Genomic DNA, 17,363 nt, shown 5'->3' with positions numbered 1-17,363 from the left:
GTTAAGGTTAAATAATGGATGGATAGTTAAATAGAGCGAGAGTGAGTCTATTTTAGCACGGTGGCGCAGTGGGTAGCGCTGCTGCCTCGCAGTTAGGAGACCCGGGTTCTCTTTTCATGGAATTCGCATGTTCTCCCCGTGGGTTTCCTTCTCCAAAAAATTGTTTATATATATATATATATATATATATATATATATATATATATATATATACATCTAATTTTTTACACTAATTTCATCATAAGCTAAATTAGTAGGCGCAGTTAAGACAGCGGCGGTACTAACTGCTGCGCCACACACACACACAACCCACCCACACAAACCAATGAACAATTATAAACACATACATACGTAAATAGATGCACACGTTTATGCGGTATACCTTTTATTCCGTAATACAGCCAGGCATTCGGTGTGCTTAGATTCTTATATATAAGAATGTTTTGATTTAGATCAGCATTTGCTTAAGTGTCCGCAGCCAAGGTAAGAAGCGGCCGAATGAATGGGGGAATTGAAGGAAAGAGCTGTTACCACGTGACTAGACTCTCTCCAATGTCTCCTAACAACCACATTCTCAGCATCATGGCTGCGGATGCTGCGGATGCAAGTGCTCCACTCTATGTCTGTCGAACCGGCGTCTTATCTGTTCTTTTTGTTTTCGCCGTTTTCTTACCAACATCGGTTCTGGGTCTGCTGGGTTTTCGTCCGGAAGATACGGGAGGAGAGCTGTCCGTAGAAGACGGGGTGCTGAAAGCTACAGAAGGGACGCGATTTAGGCTTCGTGTTTACTATGCAGCATCCCAGCGACTCAACAGAACTCTCGGTATCAGACAGGGAACTGGAGATGGGGTTACTGCACCGTGGATTGCTTTTATTGAAGAACCGACGCCGCTTATTTCAGGAAAGGTCCACGGGAAAAGAAATCTCTGCATGGATAAAAACTCTAGGACTTCTGATATCGAACAGCTGGGTACATTTAAACCGCCATACAGCCAGAACTCTATATTGGTTGACCTGTTGGCCAAAGACCTTCGTAGAGGTGAGAAAATCAAATATTATTCCATGTGTGCCTTCGATGGGGCTAAATGGGAACACTTTGGAACTAGAGACTTCTGGCTGGCAGTAGTAGAGAGACCGCCCGAAGCTGACCTCTGGCTTCAGGTTGCGGTCTCTTTGGTATTCCTTGGGTTTTCTTCTCTTTTCAGTGGTTTAAATCTGAGTTTGATGGCTTTGGATCCGGTAGAACTCAGGGTAATACAGAACAGCGGCACGGAAAAGGAGCAAAAATACGCCTGGCGCATTGAGTCAGTCCGAAAACACGGGAACTACCTACTATGCACCTTGCTTCTGTGGAACACGCTTGTGAACGTATCTCTGGCAGTCTGGCTGTGTCAGGCTTTTGGTGTAACATGGCTCTCGATCCTTGTCTGCACGTTCAGTATTTTCTTTATTGGTGAAATCCTCCCGCACTCAGTTGCTTCAAGACACGGGCTCGCAATCGCATCTAAAACAATTTGGGTAACGAAGCTACTAATGCTCATCTCTTTTCCCATTTCATATCCCATTAGCAAGATTCTAGACGTGATTCTCAACCAGGAAATCAGTAACTTTTACACTCGAGAAAAGCTTTTGGAAATGCTACGGGTCACGGATCCCTACCACGACCTTGTTAAAGAAGAGCTTAATATCATCCAAGGCGCCCTGGAGTTACGGACTAAGACAGTGGAAGATGTTTTAACCCCTCTAAATGACTGCTTCATGCTTCGCTCTGACGTCTTGTTAGATTTCAATACAATGTCCGAAATCATGCAGAGTGGCTACACTAGGATCCCGGTGTATGAGAATGAGCGATCTAATATCGTTGACATTTTATTTGTCAAAGACCTTGCTTTTGTGGACCCCGATGACTGCACCCCATTGAAAACCATAACACAGTTTTACAACCACCCGCTGCATTGCGTGTTCAACGACACCAAACTGGACGCGATGCTGGAGGAGTTTAAAAAAGGTACACGATCTTTATCGGATTATATACAGATGCTCTTTTGTCAGCAATTGCAGTTCATAGGTTTTTCATATACCACCGCGAAAGCTTTAAACTGGGAAGATGCAACTGATACAAAAGAGTCTTATAAAAAAACACGATGCTTCTCACATATTTGTTTTCAAACGAGATTAAGAGAAATGCCCAAGTGAGTAATAAATGATAATTCCTAGACCACAGAGAAACAAATTACGAATTGAATAAGAAAGGGCGTAGATACCACAGCAATACATCAGGCAGACAGTTAATAAAATATTTCAATACTTTCACCAATTTTTAACTCAGTTGCTGCAGACGAAGAATATATAATATTGATTTTGGAATCTTATTGGGTATTAAGCGACACTGTCTCATGTTAAGGAACACTTGGTGTTACGGAAAACTTGACGTTACTTGACCAATGTTGTCGTTTGGATTCTCCACGTTAGAAAGAAAGGGAAGCAAAACTGAGCCTTAATAATGTAGTACCAATGGATCTTGCACCTTCTTCTTTTGGCCATGCATTACTCTTTCCGTTAATTCACATAACTGTATTGAACACAGTGACAAATTACATTTCAAACTTTAGAATCAACAGTGGTGGCGTGTAACTTATCTAAAAGTTACATATAGAACTAAAGGTGGTTTTAGTTATTAGTTTAAGTTTGTATTTATTTATATTTTTATGATCTCATAAAAAGGGGATTGGGGAAACCTGTAGAGTTTGACAATGGTCGGAGGTTTTCATTGCAGCAGCCAATTCATGCAGTTAATAGAACCCGCTTTCATTTTGACGACTTTAAAATATGTGTGTATTTTAATTTTCCAAGAAGTCTTTTTTTTTCTTTCATGTGTAATTTACAAAAAAAAAAATGTTCACTAGGAAAGTATTACAGCAGCATTTTGTAAAAAGTTAGCTGGTTAGTTATGGACCATCTTTTTAATTTCTATTTCATTGTTAAGTAGCCATTTATAGGGAATAACTAAAATTTAGGAAGACAGAATTGTAATCAGAGAATTAACTGCAATTAAGCAAAAATTTAGAGAAAGAGTCATCTTTATGCAGTAAAATAGGGGTGTCAGACTAAGATCATTGGAAGTCCACAGTGGTGGAAGGTATTCATTTCATCCACTTTCTAAAGCAACCCCTTGCTTCTACAAATTAAAAATACTCATGTTGCTTTAAGTTTAATTCATTTGTACATTAAGGTAGGGTGGCGCAGTGGGTAGCGCTGCTGCCTCGCAGTTAGGAGACCTGGGTTCGCTTACTGGGTCCTCCCTGCGTGGAGTTTGCGTGTTCTCCCCGTGTCTGCGTGGGTTTCCTCCGGGTGCTCCGGTTTCCTCCAACAGTCCAAAGACATGTAGGTTAGGCGCATTGGCATTCCTAAATTGTCTCTAGTGTGTGCTTGGTGTATGTGTACCCTGACTGGGGTTTGTTCCTGCCTTGTGCCCTGTGTTGGCTGGGATTGGCTCCAGCAGATCCTTGTGACCCTGTAGTATGGATGGATGTTTATTAAGGTGCAGAACTCTTAATTATTTTCTCCTTAACTTAAAGCCATACAAAAATGAGTTTCTAATTGAGCCAACTGATTACCAGACCGACTGAAGGGTCATGCACACATTTCTCGGGTTGGGATGACCATTTTTATTCCAAACAATTTCTTAGTTAGAGGCCCAATTCTTACAGTTAAGAAAACATATTATTTAATTCTGTTTCATGGTGCTGTTGTTCTGCTTTTAATTCTGCCACAGCAGGCCTTTCCAAAACTGTTCATTTTATTTTTTCTGCAACATCCAAATGTTTTGTGGACCAGGCATTATCAATATTTCCCAGACCTTCACTTTTTTTCTTTTGAAAGATTTTTTTTTTAAACAAATGTTGTTTGACAGATGGGCAGCACGGTTGCGCAGTAGTAGCGCTGCTGCCTTGCAGTAAGGAGACCTGGGTTTGCTTCCCTGGTCCTCCCTGCGTGGAGTTTGCATGTTCTCCCTGTGTCTGCTTTTCCTCCCGGTGCTTTTCCTCCCACAGTCCAAAGACATGCAGGTTAGGTGCATTGGCGATCCTAAATTGTGCTTGGTGTGTGTGCCCTGTGCTGGCTGGGATTGGCTGCAGCAGACCCCCGTGACCCTGTAGTTAGGATATAGTGGGTTGGAAAAGGGCTGACTGACTGTATGACAGATGCATGGGTGCAAAAGGGCTGACATTTGCTAGATACCTGATGGCTCAATTTATATTTTGTTAGTGTTTGGCTGCTGGTTGAAAAACCAGAAACAGGAGTTCTGAATCTTAAAAAGCAAGTTAATTAAAATGAATACAAAAATAGTATCTTTCATTAGCAAAAGTAATTTGTTACTAATCAAGAAAGTGGCTGCAATGAAAACCTATAGCCACTGCAGTCCTCCAGGATCTGATTTTGACACCTGTGCACTGAAATATGTGAATACAATCCACCTTTTTCTGACTTTCACAGGGAAATAAATGTCACACTATTTGTGATTTCTTAGAATGTAAAATGACAGTTGAGACAAGCCATATAATTAACTGAGAAGTTCAGTTAGCAGCAGGGATTGACCTCAAATGAGAAAATGGCTTGTATGTAAGACTGCAGCTGCTGAGGCACTCTGAGGGCAGCAGTTTTTCGAGGAGGAGTGGGCCATAACTTCCTCAGATCTCTGCAAGAGACAGGTCAATCACCACAGGAAATGTCTGGCTGCAGTTATTGCATCTAAGGGTGGCATAGCATATTACAGAGTCCAATGGGCAATTAATTTTTCACACTGACTGAAATTTTCTTTAATAAATAAGTAATTAATCAAGTAGGTAATCAAGAGACTCAAGTGTTAATTATTCACTTTGAGTTCTTATTGGCATTATATCAGGTGTTTGTGGCATATTAGATAACATCGACTATGAAAAATATATAGAACACTGCAAATTAAAACCAATGGAAATCAAGAGGAACATTAGACAATTCTTTTTATCTTTTTATATAGAGAAGGGACAAACACATTTTCACTGCATGATACAAAAATATTTATTTTTTGGTTTAGCGTATTAATTATGTATATATGTATAAAGTAGTGACTGGGAGCCCGATCGAATCAGGCTACAAATTCTACGTTTGTGAAATCCATACTTTCTCTGCAAAGAATTATTTGCTTTTTTAAGTCCTTGAAATGATTTTGTTATCCTGGCACTGATTTGTGCTTAAAATAGAACTTTTCGGCCGATGTAATGAAGAGCTTCCTGTTTAAACGGGTCTGCGAGATGTGAACTCAGCTCTTCGGCGCACCTCATTTGATTTTTTCCGGCAAACAAATTTTCAAAACAGACTGTATTTTATGACTCTAATCAGAGTCGGAGTAATAATTATGTTGGTGTAGTCATTTTAGATCTGAGATCGGCTAAAATTTAAACATCCGTCATTACTCAGTTTGCCAATAGATGTCAGAAGGACGGATGCCAAAACCAAACTGCCCAAAGATAGATTTCGATGTACCAAGCAAATGGCGATATGTTCTAAATTATTTATGGTTCGGAGCTGTCAAAGGGTTTAAGTCAGTCGACGATGTTAGTTCTGGAAAGTACGCCCCACCAAACCAACGTTCCAAAAACCAACCAAACTTAGTGTTATCTGCTCGAACCAACACCGACTTACTATACTCGGCCGTCCAGTGGCGTCACTGAAGCATTCGAACATTCTTAGCCAATCATGCAATACTGCGTCCACATTTGCCACGTTATGTTCTAACTACAGAGGCAGAGTCCCATTGATTGGTTCTAACTTGTATTGAGTCGAGGTATTGACGCGAACACCATACATACGGGGTATTGACGCGAATACCATACATACGGGGTATTGACACGAACACCACATACGGGGTATTGAACACCACGTGCGGGTAATACGCAAACACCATACGCACGGGTATTAACGCGAACACCATACGTGCACGGGTACGGGTATTGACGCGGTAATACCATACACCATGCGGGTATTGACGCACCATACCATACCACCACGGGTATTGACGCCAACACCATACATACGGAGTATTGACGCCAACACCATACATACGGGGTATTGACGTGAACACTACGGGGTACGAACACATATGGGGTATTTGAACACCATAACACACCATACGTACGGGGTATTGACACGAACACCATACATACGGATAGTATCAAATTATATATAAGGATTGCATATTGTGATGGAGAGTAAAAAGCAGGCATTCACAGAATGATTATAGTGCTTTCAATGGATTTATTTAAGGAGCTCCAAATAATAAGAGCAAACAAAATAAAAAAATCTATACATATGGTACATGTTTCCTTCTTTATTCTCTCCCATTTCAACATGTTCACTTTCACCAGGTACAGTCTATCCAATCCCATTTTTAGTGGCAGTCAGTCTTTCACTCCTACCAGTTTCTGTGTCATTAACGTCATCTCTCGTTTAATTAGTTCGCCAGCCTTAACTCTAACAATATATATAAACTGTCAAAAATAATAACAACTATGCTTTTGTTTCTTTGTAATTTAGAACACGCTTATTGGTGCACTAGCATTTAGGAAAAAGGGGTCTATTCAACTACTAAATTTTGCTAAATTATACTTAATTTTTCCTTAACTTTATTTCACTTGCTTGGTACAGTAAGCAGTTTAAGTTCTCAATCATTTCTTATTCTTAGACAAAAGTTCGTTAACAGAAAGGCAGACAAAATAAAGTGGCCAGCAGCTAAACACATAACCTGCTTCTGTTTTCCTGAATGTATTTTGTTTTTCAAAATTAAGCAGTGGCTGTTAAAAAAAATGCACAATTTTATTATACCGTTTCCATGAAAATGTGATTGAAGTACACTGGGGGTTAAAACTTTATTTATCACTATCTTGAAAACTTGAGTCTACAGTATATCAATCATCAAGCCATAAGAATATCCTATGTACAGTATATACACAGTCCATAAATAGCTGTGTTTATACCGCTCTGGTATTATATAAGTCATTATTTAAAGAAGGGTGCAAAATAAGACATATGCACATATGGAAGCATTCCACAAGAAAGTTTTCATTCATTTCTAGAGGTATCTTCCTCTGTTGCAAAGCTGCAAGGAGTCAGGGCTCAATGGAGTTATCTCACCACAGTGGACTCGTTTAATGTGACCATGAAACATACTTGTTTTTGTGATGTGGGTAGAAACTGGATTAACTAGAGAAAACCATTGTGGGTATATTGAGAAACATCATCATCCAGAAAGTGAGTAAAGATTTAAATCGAGGTCCCTGGATCTCTTAGAATGTACTGCTAATCTCTGTGCCATTGTGTCACCTAACAATGCACAACTTGGACAAAGACAGCCATACTCAAAACACTATTATATATTTTACTTTTGTAATCAGTGCAATACAAGTTTTTTTATGGCTCATGCTAACATGCTATGGCTTAATAAACAAAGTCTGACTCTCATAGCTGAGAATGAAACTGACATTTCTCTTCATAAGCTGTTGATTACTGCCTCACTCATGGTTTTGCAGGCTCCCCTTTCTTGTGCATCAGTTAAAATGGATGTAGAAAGTAGACGGATTCTTTAGTACTAAAGTCAACAACATTAGTTTTTAAAAGTGAGTTTTTGATAATATCTCTTAAAATATTACAAATTTTAATATTTAATATTTAATTTAAAATTTCCCCTTGGGATTAATAAAGTATCTATCTATCTATCTATCTATCTATCTATCTATCTATCTATCTATCTATCTAAAAATGCTGTTAGTTTTTATGAATGCATTTAAAGATTTATCACACTCATTGATCCCATGTAGTTCTACAACTAAATATTTCAGTCAATGAAGTACATTTTAAATCATTTCTTACATGAATTTTATCAACAAACCAGTCTTCAGGGAGCTCTCTCTTCTGACAAGTACATTTTACTACAAAAGAAAATTGAACCAGTATGGCAAGTAAGTCATGAGCTTTTATGGCTAATATGATTTAAATTTAGCGTACCCTAGAACACTGCAAATTGAAGCCAATGGAAATCAAGAGGAACATTAGACAATTCTTTTTATCAAGAACTATTAACAGCTTGTGTCAGTACACAGATCTTTACAAATAAGATTACTGTATATGTCATCTATCCCCTTACAAGCTCAACATAATAGCTCCAGTTATGAATGTAAGAACCACATCACTCATTGATCCTCACCACCAAGAGTTCAAGAAGGAGGATGTTAAAGAAAGCAGATTTCCAGACAGGAAAGGAATTAGAATTAACAGACCTTTCTTAGCAGCAATTGGTCACAGCCTGAGAAGCCCCTGTTGGAGAGAAGAGAGGTCCAGAGGAATTTCAGGGGAAAAAAGAATTTTAAGAGATAAAATGGTGGAAATACACAGCATTAGAGAGCCAGAAGGTAGCTACTAATGAGCATTACTAGAATATATGTAGAAAGGTGCCTGGGGTCTTCATTGAACAGAGATAACAATTAGGATCATTAGTCAAGTCCATAGAAAAGTGGTTTCGGGTAATATACAAACTTGAATTGTATAATTTGCAAGTCTGGATTTTGGAAGGAGCAGAAATGAACATAGGATGAGAGAGGTCATGTTGTCGCAATGAAATGGATTGCAGGAAGCTTGACATGGAATAGAGTACAATGCAGCAACTGGTTTCAAAATTGGTGAAGTGAAGTAGTAAAATTTATAAAGGGGGATGGGGAAGTAGAGGGGAGGACAAAGAGCTGAGGTTCTCAGTCCCCATTTTGAAGTTTTACTTAGTGCTCCAGATATTTGTTCCAAGTATTGTTCTAATTAACTCCTTCCTTAATTGAACATATAGTGGATTCAGAAAGTATTGAGACCCCTTCACTGTCTGCACACTTTATTGTTTTGTAGGTTTTATTTTAAATGAGTACATCTCATTCATTTAAGTATTCAGACCCTTAACTCAGTACTTTGTAGAAGCCCCTTTTGCAGCAGTTACAGCTTTGAGTCATCATGGGTAAGTCTCTATGAGCTTTGCTCACCTGGATTTGGGAATCCTGTTCTTCCTGGCAGATCTTCTCAAGCTCTTTTAGATTGAAAGGGAAGCATCTGTAAACTGAAAGCTTTAGAAATGGTTTTATACCCTTGCCATTATTTATGCTTCACTACAATTTGATCACAGAGGTGTACAGAGATCTCCTTGGACTTCATGGCTTAGTTTTTTGTTGTAACATGCAGTGTGAATAGTGGGACCTTATACTGTACATACAGGTGTGTTCCTTTCTAAACAATGTACAACCAGTTCAATGTGCAACAGTTGGACTCCAATCAGGTTCGGCACATCTCAGGAATAATTAAAACAAACACAATGTACCTCAGCACAATTTGGCGTGTCACCTCAAAGGGTGTGAATGCTTAAATAAATGAGAGATTTTAGCTTTTGATTTTTAATAAATTTGAAAGCCTATCTGAAAGCATGTGTTCACTTTGTCAGTACGGGTTACTGAGTGTAATTTGATAAGCAAACATTGTAAATATATCTATTTAAAATCAATTCAACAACACAATAAAGTGTGCAGAAAGTGAAGGGGTCTCTATTAACTTTGCTAACCCAGAAATACCCAAGTTTTATTCATTTCTTCTTTCAATTATATTTGTAATGTTTTACAACACAAATTATAGTGGAGAAGATTACTCTTTATGGCCTTATTTTCAATATGTTAATTTTGCATTTATTTTAAAACTAGCTGTGATATTTGGATTTGCCTGGAGAATTTTGTAAAACAATAGGCTTTAATTATAGTGCCTTTGGTTAACTGGGTATTTCAAAAGCACTATGCAACTAAGTACTTCTATATACAATATTTCTATTTTTTTTTTTTTTTTTTTTACAAATGGCTAATATTATTAGCCGGCAGTGCCTAAGGCTTTGGACCTAGGACCTCAAACTCTGAGAGTGTCAGCTCAAATCCTGCTACTGATATTTTCAGTATATATTATTATCATTTTTAGGTGTTAATTATTTTCATTTGTTTACTTTTTTATTCAGGTATTTCATATTGGCTAAGACCCATTAAGTTAAAACTGACACCGTCGGCCTAGTGTTTGGAGGAATCAGGGTCTGAGCCTCCTTTATGTTTGTCGTTCATAGTCTTACATGTGTATAAAATCAAAGACTGGAGTGGCGGGTGTCTCTTTGGGCTTTCGTCCATGTTCATATAATGCTGTAACACTAATTGGGGGCTATATTGTATATGAAGGACAAAAAGATCAGGGGCATGCTGGTAATGATCATTGAATATAATCAAGAACAAAATCAGGGACAGAGTGCAATAGATTGGGGCTTAAGAATCTGAAGCCTCCCGATGTCACTGCCTCCGTCCAGGCTTCTCTTGGACCCAAAGATACCACTTCAGCCTCTACTTCTCTCTCTCTCTGCCTATTTACATAAAAATATAAGAAATACGACAAACAAAAGGAAACCATTCAGTCCACCAAGCCCATTTGTTTAGCTAATAGCTAAGCTGTTCTTATATCTCATCCATATTATTTTTAAAGGTTGTTAAGGTTTCAATTTCTAGCAAAGCAGCCCCTACGCTCACAGCCACAGCACCTGGCACTAGTATTCAAAGTTGATAGTGTGTTTGCTAACCATTGAGCTTCTCATATTCCTTGAACTTCACCAAACTTTCTCTTTCCTTTTCACATCTCACCAAACATGACAATGTCTCTTGTTTCCTGTCCAGGACAACGCTATATTTTATATTGAAATTTATAATTATTTTGACCCTGTGAAGCTATAATTCAGTTTTACATCCATTTGCTAGTGTCCCTTTGTCTCATTTGTGGTAACAGAAGCTATTTTACAAGGTTTGGGGAGAAGACAGTTTAGTATCTGAGTCACTCAGAGTAAAACACGTGAGCCAAAATTTGAGAACAGAGCTATTTCCTTTGGGTCATTCAGATCTATCACCCATTTTGTGTCCACATGCCTTTCACCATTAAGTATAGTGCTCATGGGTTCATTATTGTCACGCATACATTCATTATGCAACATATATTAATTCTCTGGTGCCACGGTTAGTTTCAATAATATCTTTATATTTGTGTATCCATGCTTCTTCGTTAGCAGTGATAGTTAATCTATTAAGGCACCCTGTTTCTCAATGTGATGCTGTAATTAGAAACATCTCTGCTAGGGTTCTCAGAGCTTTAAAGCTGTTTTTTCCTGTCATGCTGGGAAATTCCTCCTAATTTCACTCCACAGGTATTCTGAATATTATTCACCCCCAGCAGCTTTAAAATGGAAATGTTAAAATATTTATTATGTTCGTTATCTTTTATTCATATGGCATTTACCTCTGTAAATATCAGGAGAGGCACATGCATTTGGAAATGGGTTGTGAGTGGTATTTGAATTAAACTCCCCATTGTGATATTATTTACTGAAGTGTAGCAGGTTAATACACAGTATAGACAGAAATAAATGTATTGATCAGAATATGTGTAATAATGTTTGTTTTAAAGTATGGGTTGCATGGCAGCACATTGGATAATGTTGCTGCCTCACAGCTCCAGAGCCCTGGGTTCAAATATCACTCTGTTTGGAGATTGCATTTACATCCAGTGCCTGTATTGTTTAAGGATAATCCAGTTTCTTCCTAATCCCAAAAACATGCAGGTGCAGTTGATTAGTAACTCTTAATTGACCCGATGTGTGAGTGGGTGAGGTGTGCACTGGCCTGATGTCATTTCTATGGCTGGCATCTACGTTATGCTTGATGCTGCAGAGCTAGGGCCTTCTGTGACTCTGTATTGGAAACACCATGTTCTAACTTGAAATGAAACCTCTCTAGAAATGCTTTAAGATACGTTTGGAAGAAGTTTCAGTCCCCAAAGAATGTTATTTTTTTAGTTAATAGTTATTTTAATGTCACACCAAAGGTACTTTACATAGGCACATAATCATAGGATTATATAAACACAAGGTATTTGACTTTCCAAAGTCACTCTTTGAGGCAGTGGTTGGACTTAAACTGAGGTCCCTGTGGCTTTAACTAGAATGTATGCAATGCAGTATCTTCATCCCATTCAGTTACTTCTTAATTAGTATTAGTAATGTAAACCAGTTTTGAAAAATGCATTTAACTTTCCTTCTACTCCTGTGGGAATCCACAAAATAATTAAAAAATATATATTACTTGTTTCTAAAACACTTGGCACAACCTAGAATCTCTGACAGCTGAAGCAGTACAGAGAAATAATATGTTACGTAAGATTTCTGCTTTCATGCTATATACCATCTGTTTATTTTGGTATTCCTTTGGGTACCCAGCATCATGATCCAAGAACACAGAATATCAGCAGATGTCTCCTTACAATCTAGCAGACAGGAATTGGTATGAATGCTAGGCGGATTTTAAAAGCAATTAAAGTTAGAATGAAGCAGTTGCTGACCAGAAAATCCAGATCCTAACAGTAACACTGGGGCAATTTTACAATAGAGCAATTTGCTCCTAATCAGCTGCACAAATATTATGATATTAATAAGCACACTCAATTATTGTCAAGCAGTGTTGTATAAATTACTCAACAGCCATTCTTGAGCAAAAGCAGAGATATCTTTCTGAAAGTTCTACAAGTAAAATATGCACATGAACAAATTACTGTACTCTAGCAGATGTTTCACAGTATCTCATATTAAGTGTATTAGTCAGTCAGTCATTCTCCAACCTGCTATATCCTAACACAAGGTCACGGGGGTCTGCTGGAGCCAATCCTAGCCAACACAGGGCACAAGGCAGGAAACAAATCCCTGGGCAGGGAGCCAGCCCACGGCAGGGCTTAAGCATACTTAGGCACAAGTAAATAAATATTTTATGTCTATCTCCTGAGTTTGGAAACTTGCTGATCCAGAACAGGGTCATGGGTGCAGGTTTAGCCTATCTCAGCAAGTATTGGGCACCAGGCATGGACAAGCTCTGAACAGCAGCACATCACAAGGGGAACACACACATATCAGGGGTCAGTTTATCTCTACCAATGCACCAATCTGCATGTCTTTGTCTGTGGGGAAAAAAAAAACTATATTAGAATATCTCAACAATTTAGACAAGTATAGACAATTCAGCCCACCAAAGCTTGCCAATCCAATCCACTTAATTCTTCCAAAATAAGACCAAGTTGAGTTTTGAAGGTCAATAAAGTCCTACCACACCTAATGATAACTTATTGGGTCTACGGTTCTCTGTGTGAAGAAAACCTTCCTAATGTTTTTTGCAAAATTTGCCCTTAACAAGTTTCCAGCTGTGTGCCTTTGTACTTGTTGAACTCATTTTAAAGTAACAGTCTTGGTCCACTGTACTAATACCCTTCATAATTGTAAACACTTTAATCATGTCACCTCTTAAGAGTTAATCTCCTTTTGCTTAAACTGAAAAGGCTAAGCTGTTTCACTGTTTCTTCATAACTCATCACTGTAGCACTGGAATCAGTCTGGTCAGTCTCTCTGACTTTTTATAACACTGTTATGTCTTTATTTGTAGCCTGGAGACCAAACCAGCATGCAGTACTTCAAATGACGCCTCACCAGTGCATTATAAAGTCTGAACATAACCTTTTTTGACTTGTATTCTACACTTTGTGCTGTATAACCTAAAGTTCTACTAGCCTTCTTAATGCCTTAAAGTTGACAGTGACACGTCCACTGCAACTTGTAAATCCTTCCTATAAAAAGTATTTGAAACTGTCAGACCTCCAACTATGTATTCAAACTTAACATTTTTACTTCCTACATTCAATACTTTATATCTGCTTACATTTCATTGGATTTCATCTGTAAGTCCCTCTGTAATAATTCAACAGATTTTTGATTGTCTGCCAGCCTACCCAGCTTGGCATCATCTGCAAACTTAACCAGCTTGTTATTTATTTACCTCTCCAAATTATTTATATATATTAACATTGGCAGCGGCCATAGCACTGACCCCTGTTGGACACGACTCTTAACATCGACCAATTGTAATAAGTTACTTTGCACCATAACACTGGGTTCCTTGTGTTTGAGCCAATTTTGCACCCATATGCACACTACACCCTGATTTCCTACTTCTGTTAGTTTGATGCCCAACCTCTCAAATCCATCCATCCATTTTCTAACCCGCTGAATCCGAATACAGGGTCACGGGGGTCTGCCGGAGCCAATCCCAGCCAACACAGGGCACAAGGCAGGAACCAATCCTGGGCAGGGTGCCAACCCACCGCAGGACACACACAAACACACCCACACACCAAGCCCAATTTAGAATCGCCAATCCACCTAACCTGCATGTCTTTGGATTGTGGGAGGAAACCGGAGCACCCGGAGGAAACCCACGCAGACACGGGGAGAACATGCAAACTCCACGCAGGGAGGACCCGGGAAGCCCGGGTCTCCTAACTGCGAGGCAGCAGCGCTACCACTGCGCCACCATGCCGCCCCTAACCTCTCAAATGCTTTCTGAAAGTCAAGAAAAATAATATTGTATGCATCACTTTGATAGTATCCTTTTGTTGCTTCCTCCTAGAATTCCAGCATGTTAGTGAAATATAAACTCAACTGAACCCATGTGGACTGTTCAATAAACCTCCTGTTCTTGCCATGTGCCACTCAATCTTTTCCTTAATAATTCCCTCCATTAATTTACCTGTGATGCACATCAAGCTTATTTGCCTATAGATGCTTGGATCTGCCCGACCTCCCTTTTTATAAAAGGGGATAATATTTGCCATCTTCCAGTCCTTCAGAATTTCTCAGTGACTTCATAAAAGTATGCGTCATGGGTTTATGTATCTACTCATTAACCTCCTTAAGAACCCGAGGATAAATATTACCTGGTCCCGGTGATTTGTTTGATTTCATCCTATTTGATCTGGGCAGCATTTCTTCCTCTACAATTTCCAAATCACTCAGTAACTCCTATAGCAACCAGACACATCCAAATTCAGATAATCAGGATGCACCCTGGACTTGAACTCTAATCTCTGTGTTGTGAGGCAACTGCAATATCATTGTGCCACCGTGCCACACCAATTTCATATACCGTATAGACAAAACAAGTTCTTACAGACTTAAAGTAATTCAAAGTACCTTCCTTTTTCTTGCGATTTGCGTTACAATCACTAAAATATGAGCAATTAACTGCAACTTAAAGCAGTGACCTTGAGTGTGAGCAGACATCTTAATCACTTAATGATTATTTCTTAATTCAGTGGGGAAGGCACCACGTGGAGATGGGTACAGCTGTGGAAGTAACTGAGACTCGGCTTGCACATCTCTAACATGCAGTCCTGCCCCAGACATCTGGCTCCATTTTGCTTGACAGGCTACTGTGAGGACAGCATCTGAACATGTCAGTATTAGCTGTGGAAATAACTGCCACTGAGGTTGGATATCACTGACATCCAGAGCCGCCCAGGTCTGCAGGATCTGGTGAGGTGTACTTGTAAATTACTCAGTGTTAGCATCAGCGGCGGACACTTGAAAATCATCCCAGATTGTTTGCATACACAAATTATTCTACAGCAGGGGAAGCCCACATGTTAAATAATTTACTGAGTATGTGCGTATTTGGCAGTCCTTATGTTTTCTGAATTAATATTGCATAAACAAATATGTCCAGCAAAATATATCAGAGTAAAACTGACCATTTGTGTTTGAAAATGTAGTGAAGTAAAAGTAGACAGAACAGTTTTTACTCAAATAAAGTAGAAGTATTCTCAAATCATACTTAAGAACAGTGACAGAGTATTTCTGATTTGTTACAATTTCTGACCAAAATGCTGTTGTTTACTTCATATTGTCTGGGTCAGTACACTTTGTCCTTACCTGAATTTTACAGGTCATCTAAAAATTATACAAGAACACAAAGAAAGTTTTGGCAAATATGACCCATACCACTCCACAGAGCTTGACAATTCCTTTTCATCCAATATGCCCAAATGCATGACTTCACTTTCAGTTTAATTTCTGCAGCATGCTAGGCTTATTTTCCTATTGCGCAACCTTAGCCTGAATTACACAGCATTAGGTACAGATTAGGTAAAATGTTGAATTAAATAAGTCATATTTTCAGCTACATCACTAACAGTGGCTTGCTTAGAAATTCTATAAATAAATTCATTGGTTTGTGAGTGATTCCTGCACAAAACTCATGTCCAAACCCAACAGTTAAATATTCTTGCTGTTTTTATAAAGTGGAGCAGTAGGTAACGTGGTGTCATTTCACCAGTGGAACCTGCTTAATTCTTGAATGGGACACCTATTGAGTGGCATTAAAATGCTCTCATCTCCAGTGTGTGTAAGCAGGCTGTAGGAATTCTGGTGTCCTAAAACATTACAAACTGTTTCATTTTGATTTGATTTAAATAAGCATTGTGGTTTGGTTAATGATTTTGTCCTTTATTGATTGTTTGCTTATACTAGAAGAAACATTAATGCAAATCTTATTCTCAAACCTGCTGAATCCAATACAGGGTTACAGTGGGCTGGAGCCTATCCCAGCAGTATCAAGGAAAAAAACTAAAAAAATACAGCCTTGGGTGGGACATTTGTTAATTGTAGGGCCCACTCAAGCACACACTGACACTCACAATGGGCCAATTTAGATACACAAGTCAATTTAACATGCAGATATCTAGGAATGTGAGAAGATGAGTGATGTTAATAAGTCAAATGGCCACCCTGCCTACCACCTCAGAATTATCAGAGTTCCAGCTCCGCCAGGACATGATAATAGACACTTCTAATTCTGGGGTTGATGCCGGACAGTGTGCACCCTTTATTGACCTATTCCTACCTGTCTGGTCTGGAATCTTAGGGGTGCACACTATCTCTCTAAAGGACACCTGGGCCAAGCCAATTCTCTATTACAAGTCAGCCAACTCCTCCTCCAGTTCAGCGACCCTGAGCTCGAGGTGATGTAGCCCTCATAGACAACTCACCATTATTAAAATTTGATTTGGGATTAGGATGCTAACTTTAAGGATGTTTAATCTAAAATAAACAAATAAATAAAACTTTACTACCTTATTTGTATCGGTGTCTTGCTTAGTTTCCACCTTTTACTGCTTTGAAGTCAGCCGCGGCCTTTTTCTTTTCCTTTAAACAGATCAACTAATTTACAGATAACAAGAAAAGAACCAAATAATTACATGAAAAAAGCAAAAAACCCTTCTAAAGGGAAAAAAGCTTTAAAATTCCCACACGGTTCCTTAGAGGCAACCAAAACCCAAGTTTTAAGAGCAAAATGTATTTTTTAGTAAATCTCACACCACAGAACAAACCAACACTCTCAACAACTCTAGCGTTT

The 17,363-nt window shown here is 38.7% G+C and overlaps 1 protein-coding gene across 1 annotated transcript in view; it reads left to right on the top strand.

The window, feature by feature from the left end:
• Positions 1-552: 552 nt before the first annotated feature.
• Positions 553-17,363, top strand: part of LOC120542366 (metal transporter CNNM1) — an 87,323-nt gene continuing 70,512 nt past the window's right edge. Inside the window, exon 1 of the mRNA XM_039774772.1 lies at positions 553-2,008. Coding sequence (XP_039630706.1) covers positions 553-2,008 — 1,456 coding nt within the window. The remainder of the gene's footprint in view (positions 2,009-17,363) is intronic.

Source organism: Polypterus senegalus, chromosome 1 (assembly GCF_016835505.1).
Source record: "Polypterus senegalus isolate Bchr_013 chromosome 1, ASM1683550v1, whole genome shotgun sequence".
Lineage (NCBI taxonomy): Eukaryota > Metazoa > Chordata > Cladistia > Polypteriformes > Polypteridae > Polypterus > Polypterus senegalus.
This window is presented reverse-complemented; position numbering and strand designations above follow the sequence as displayed.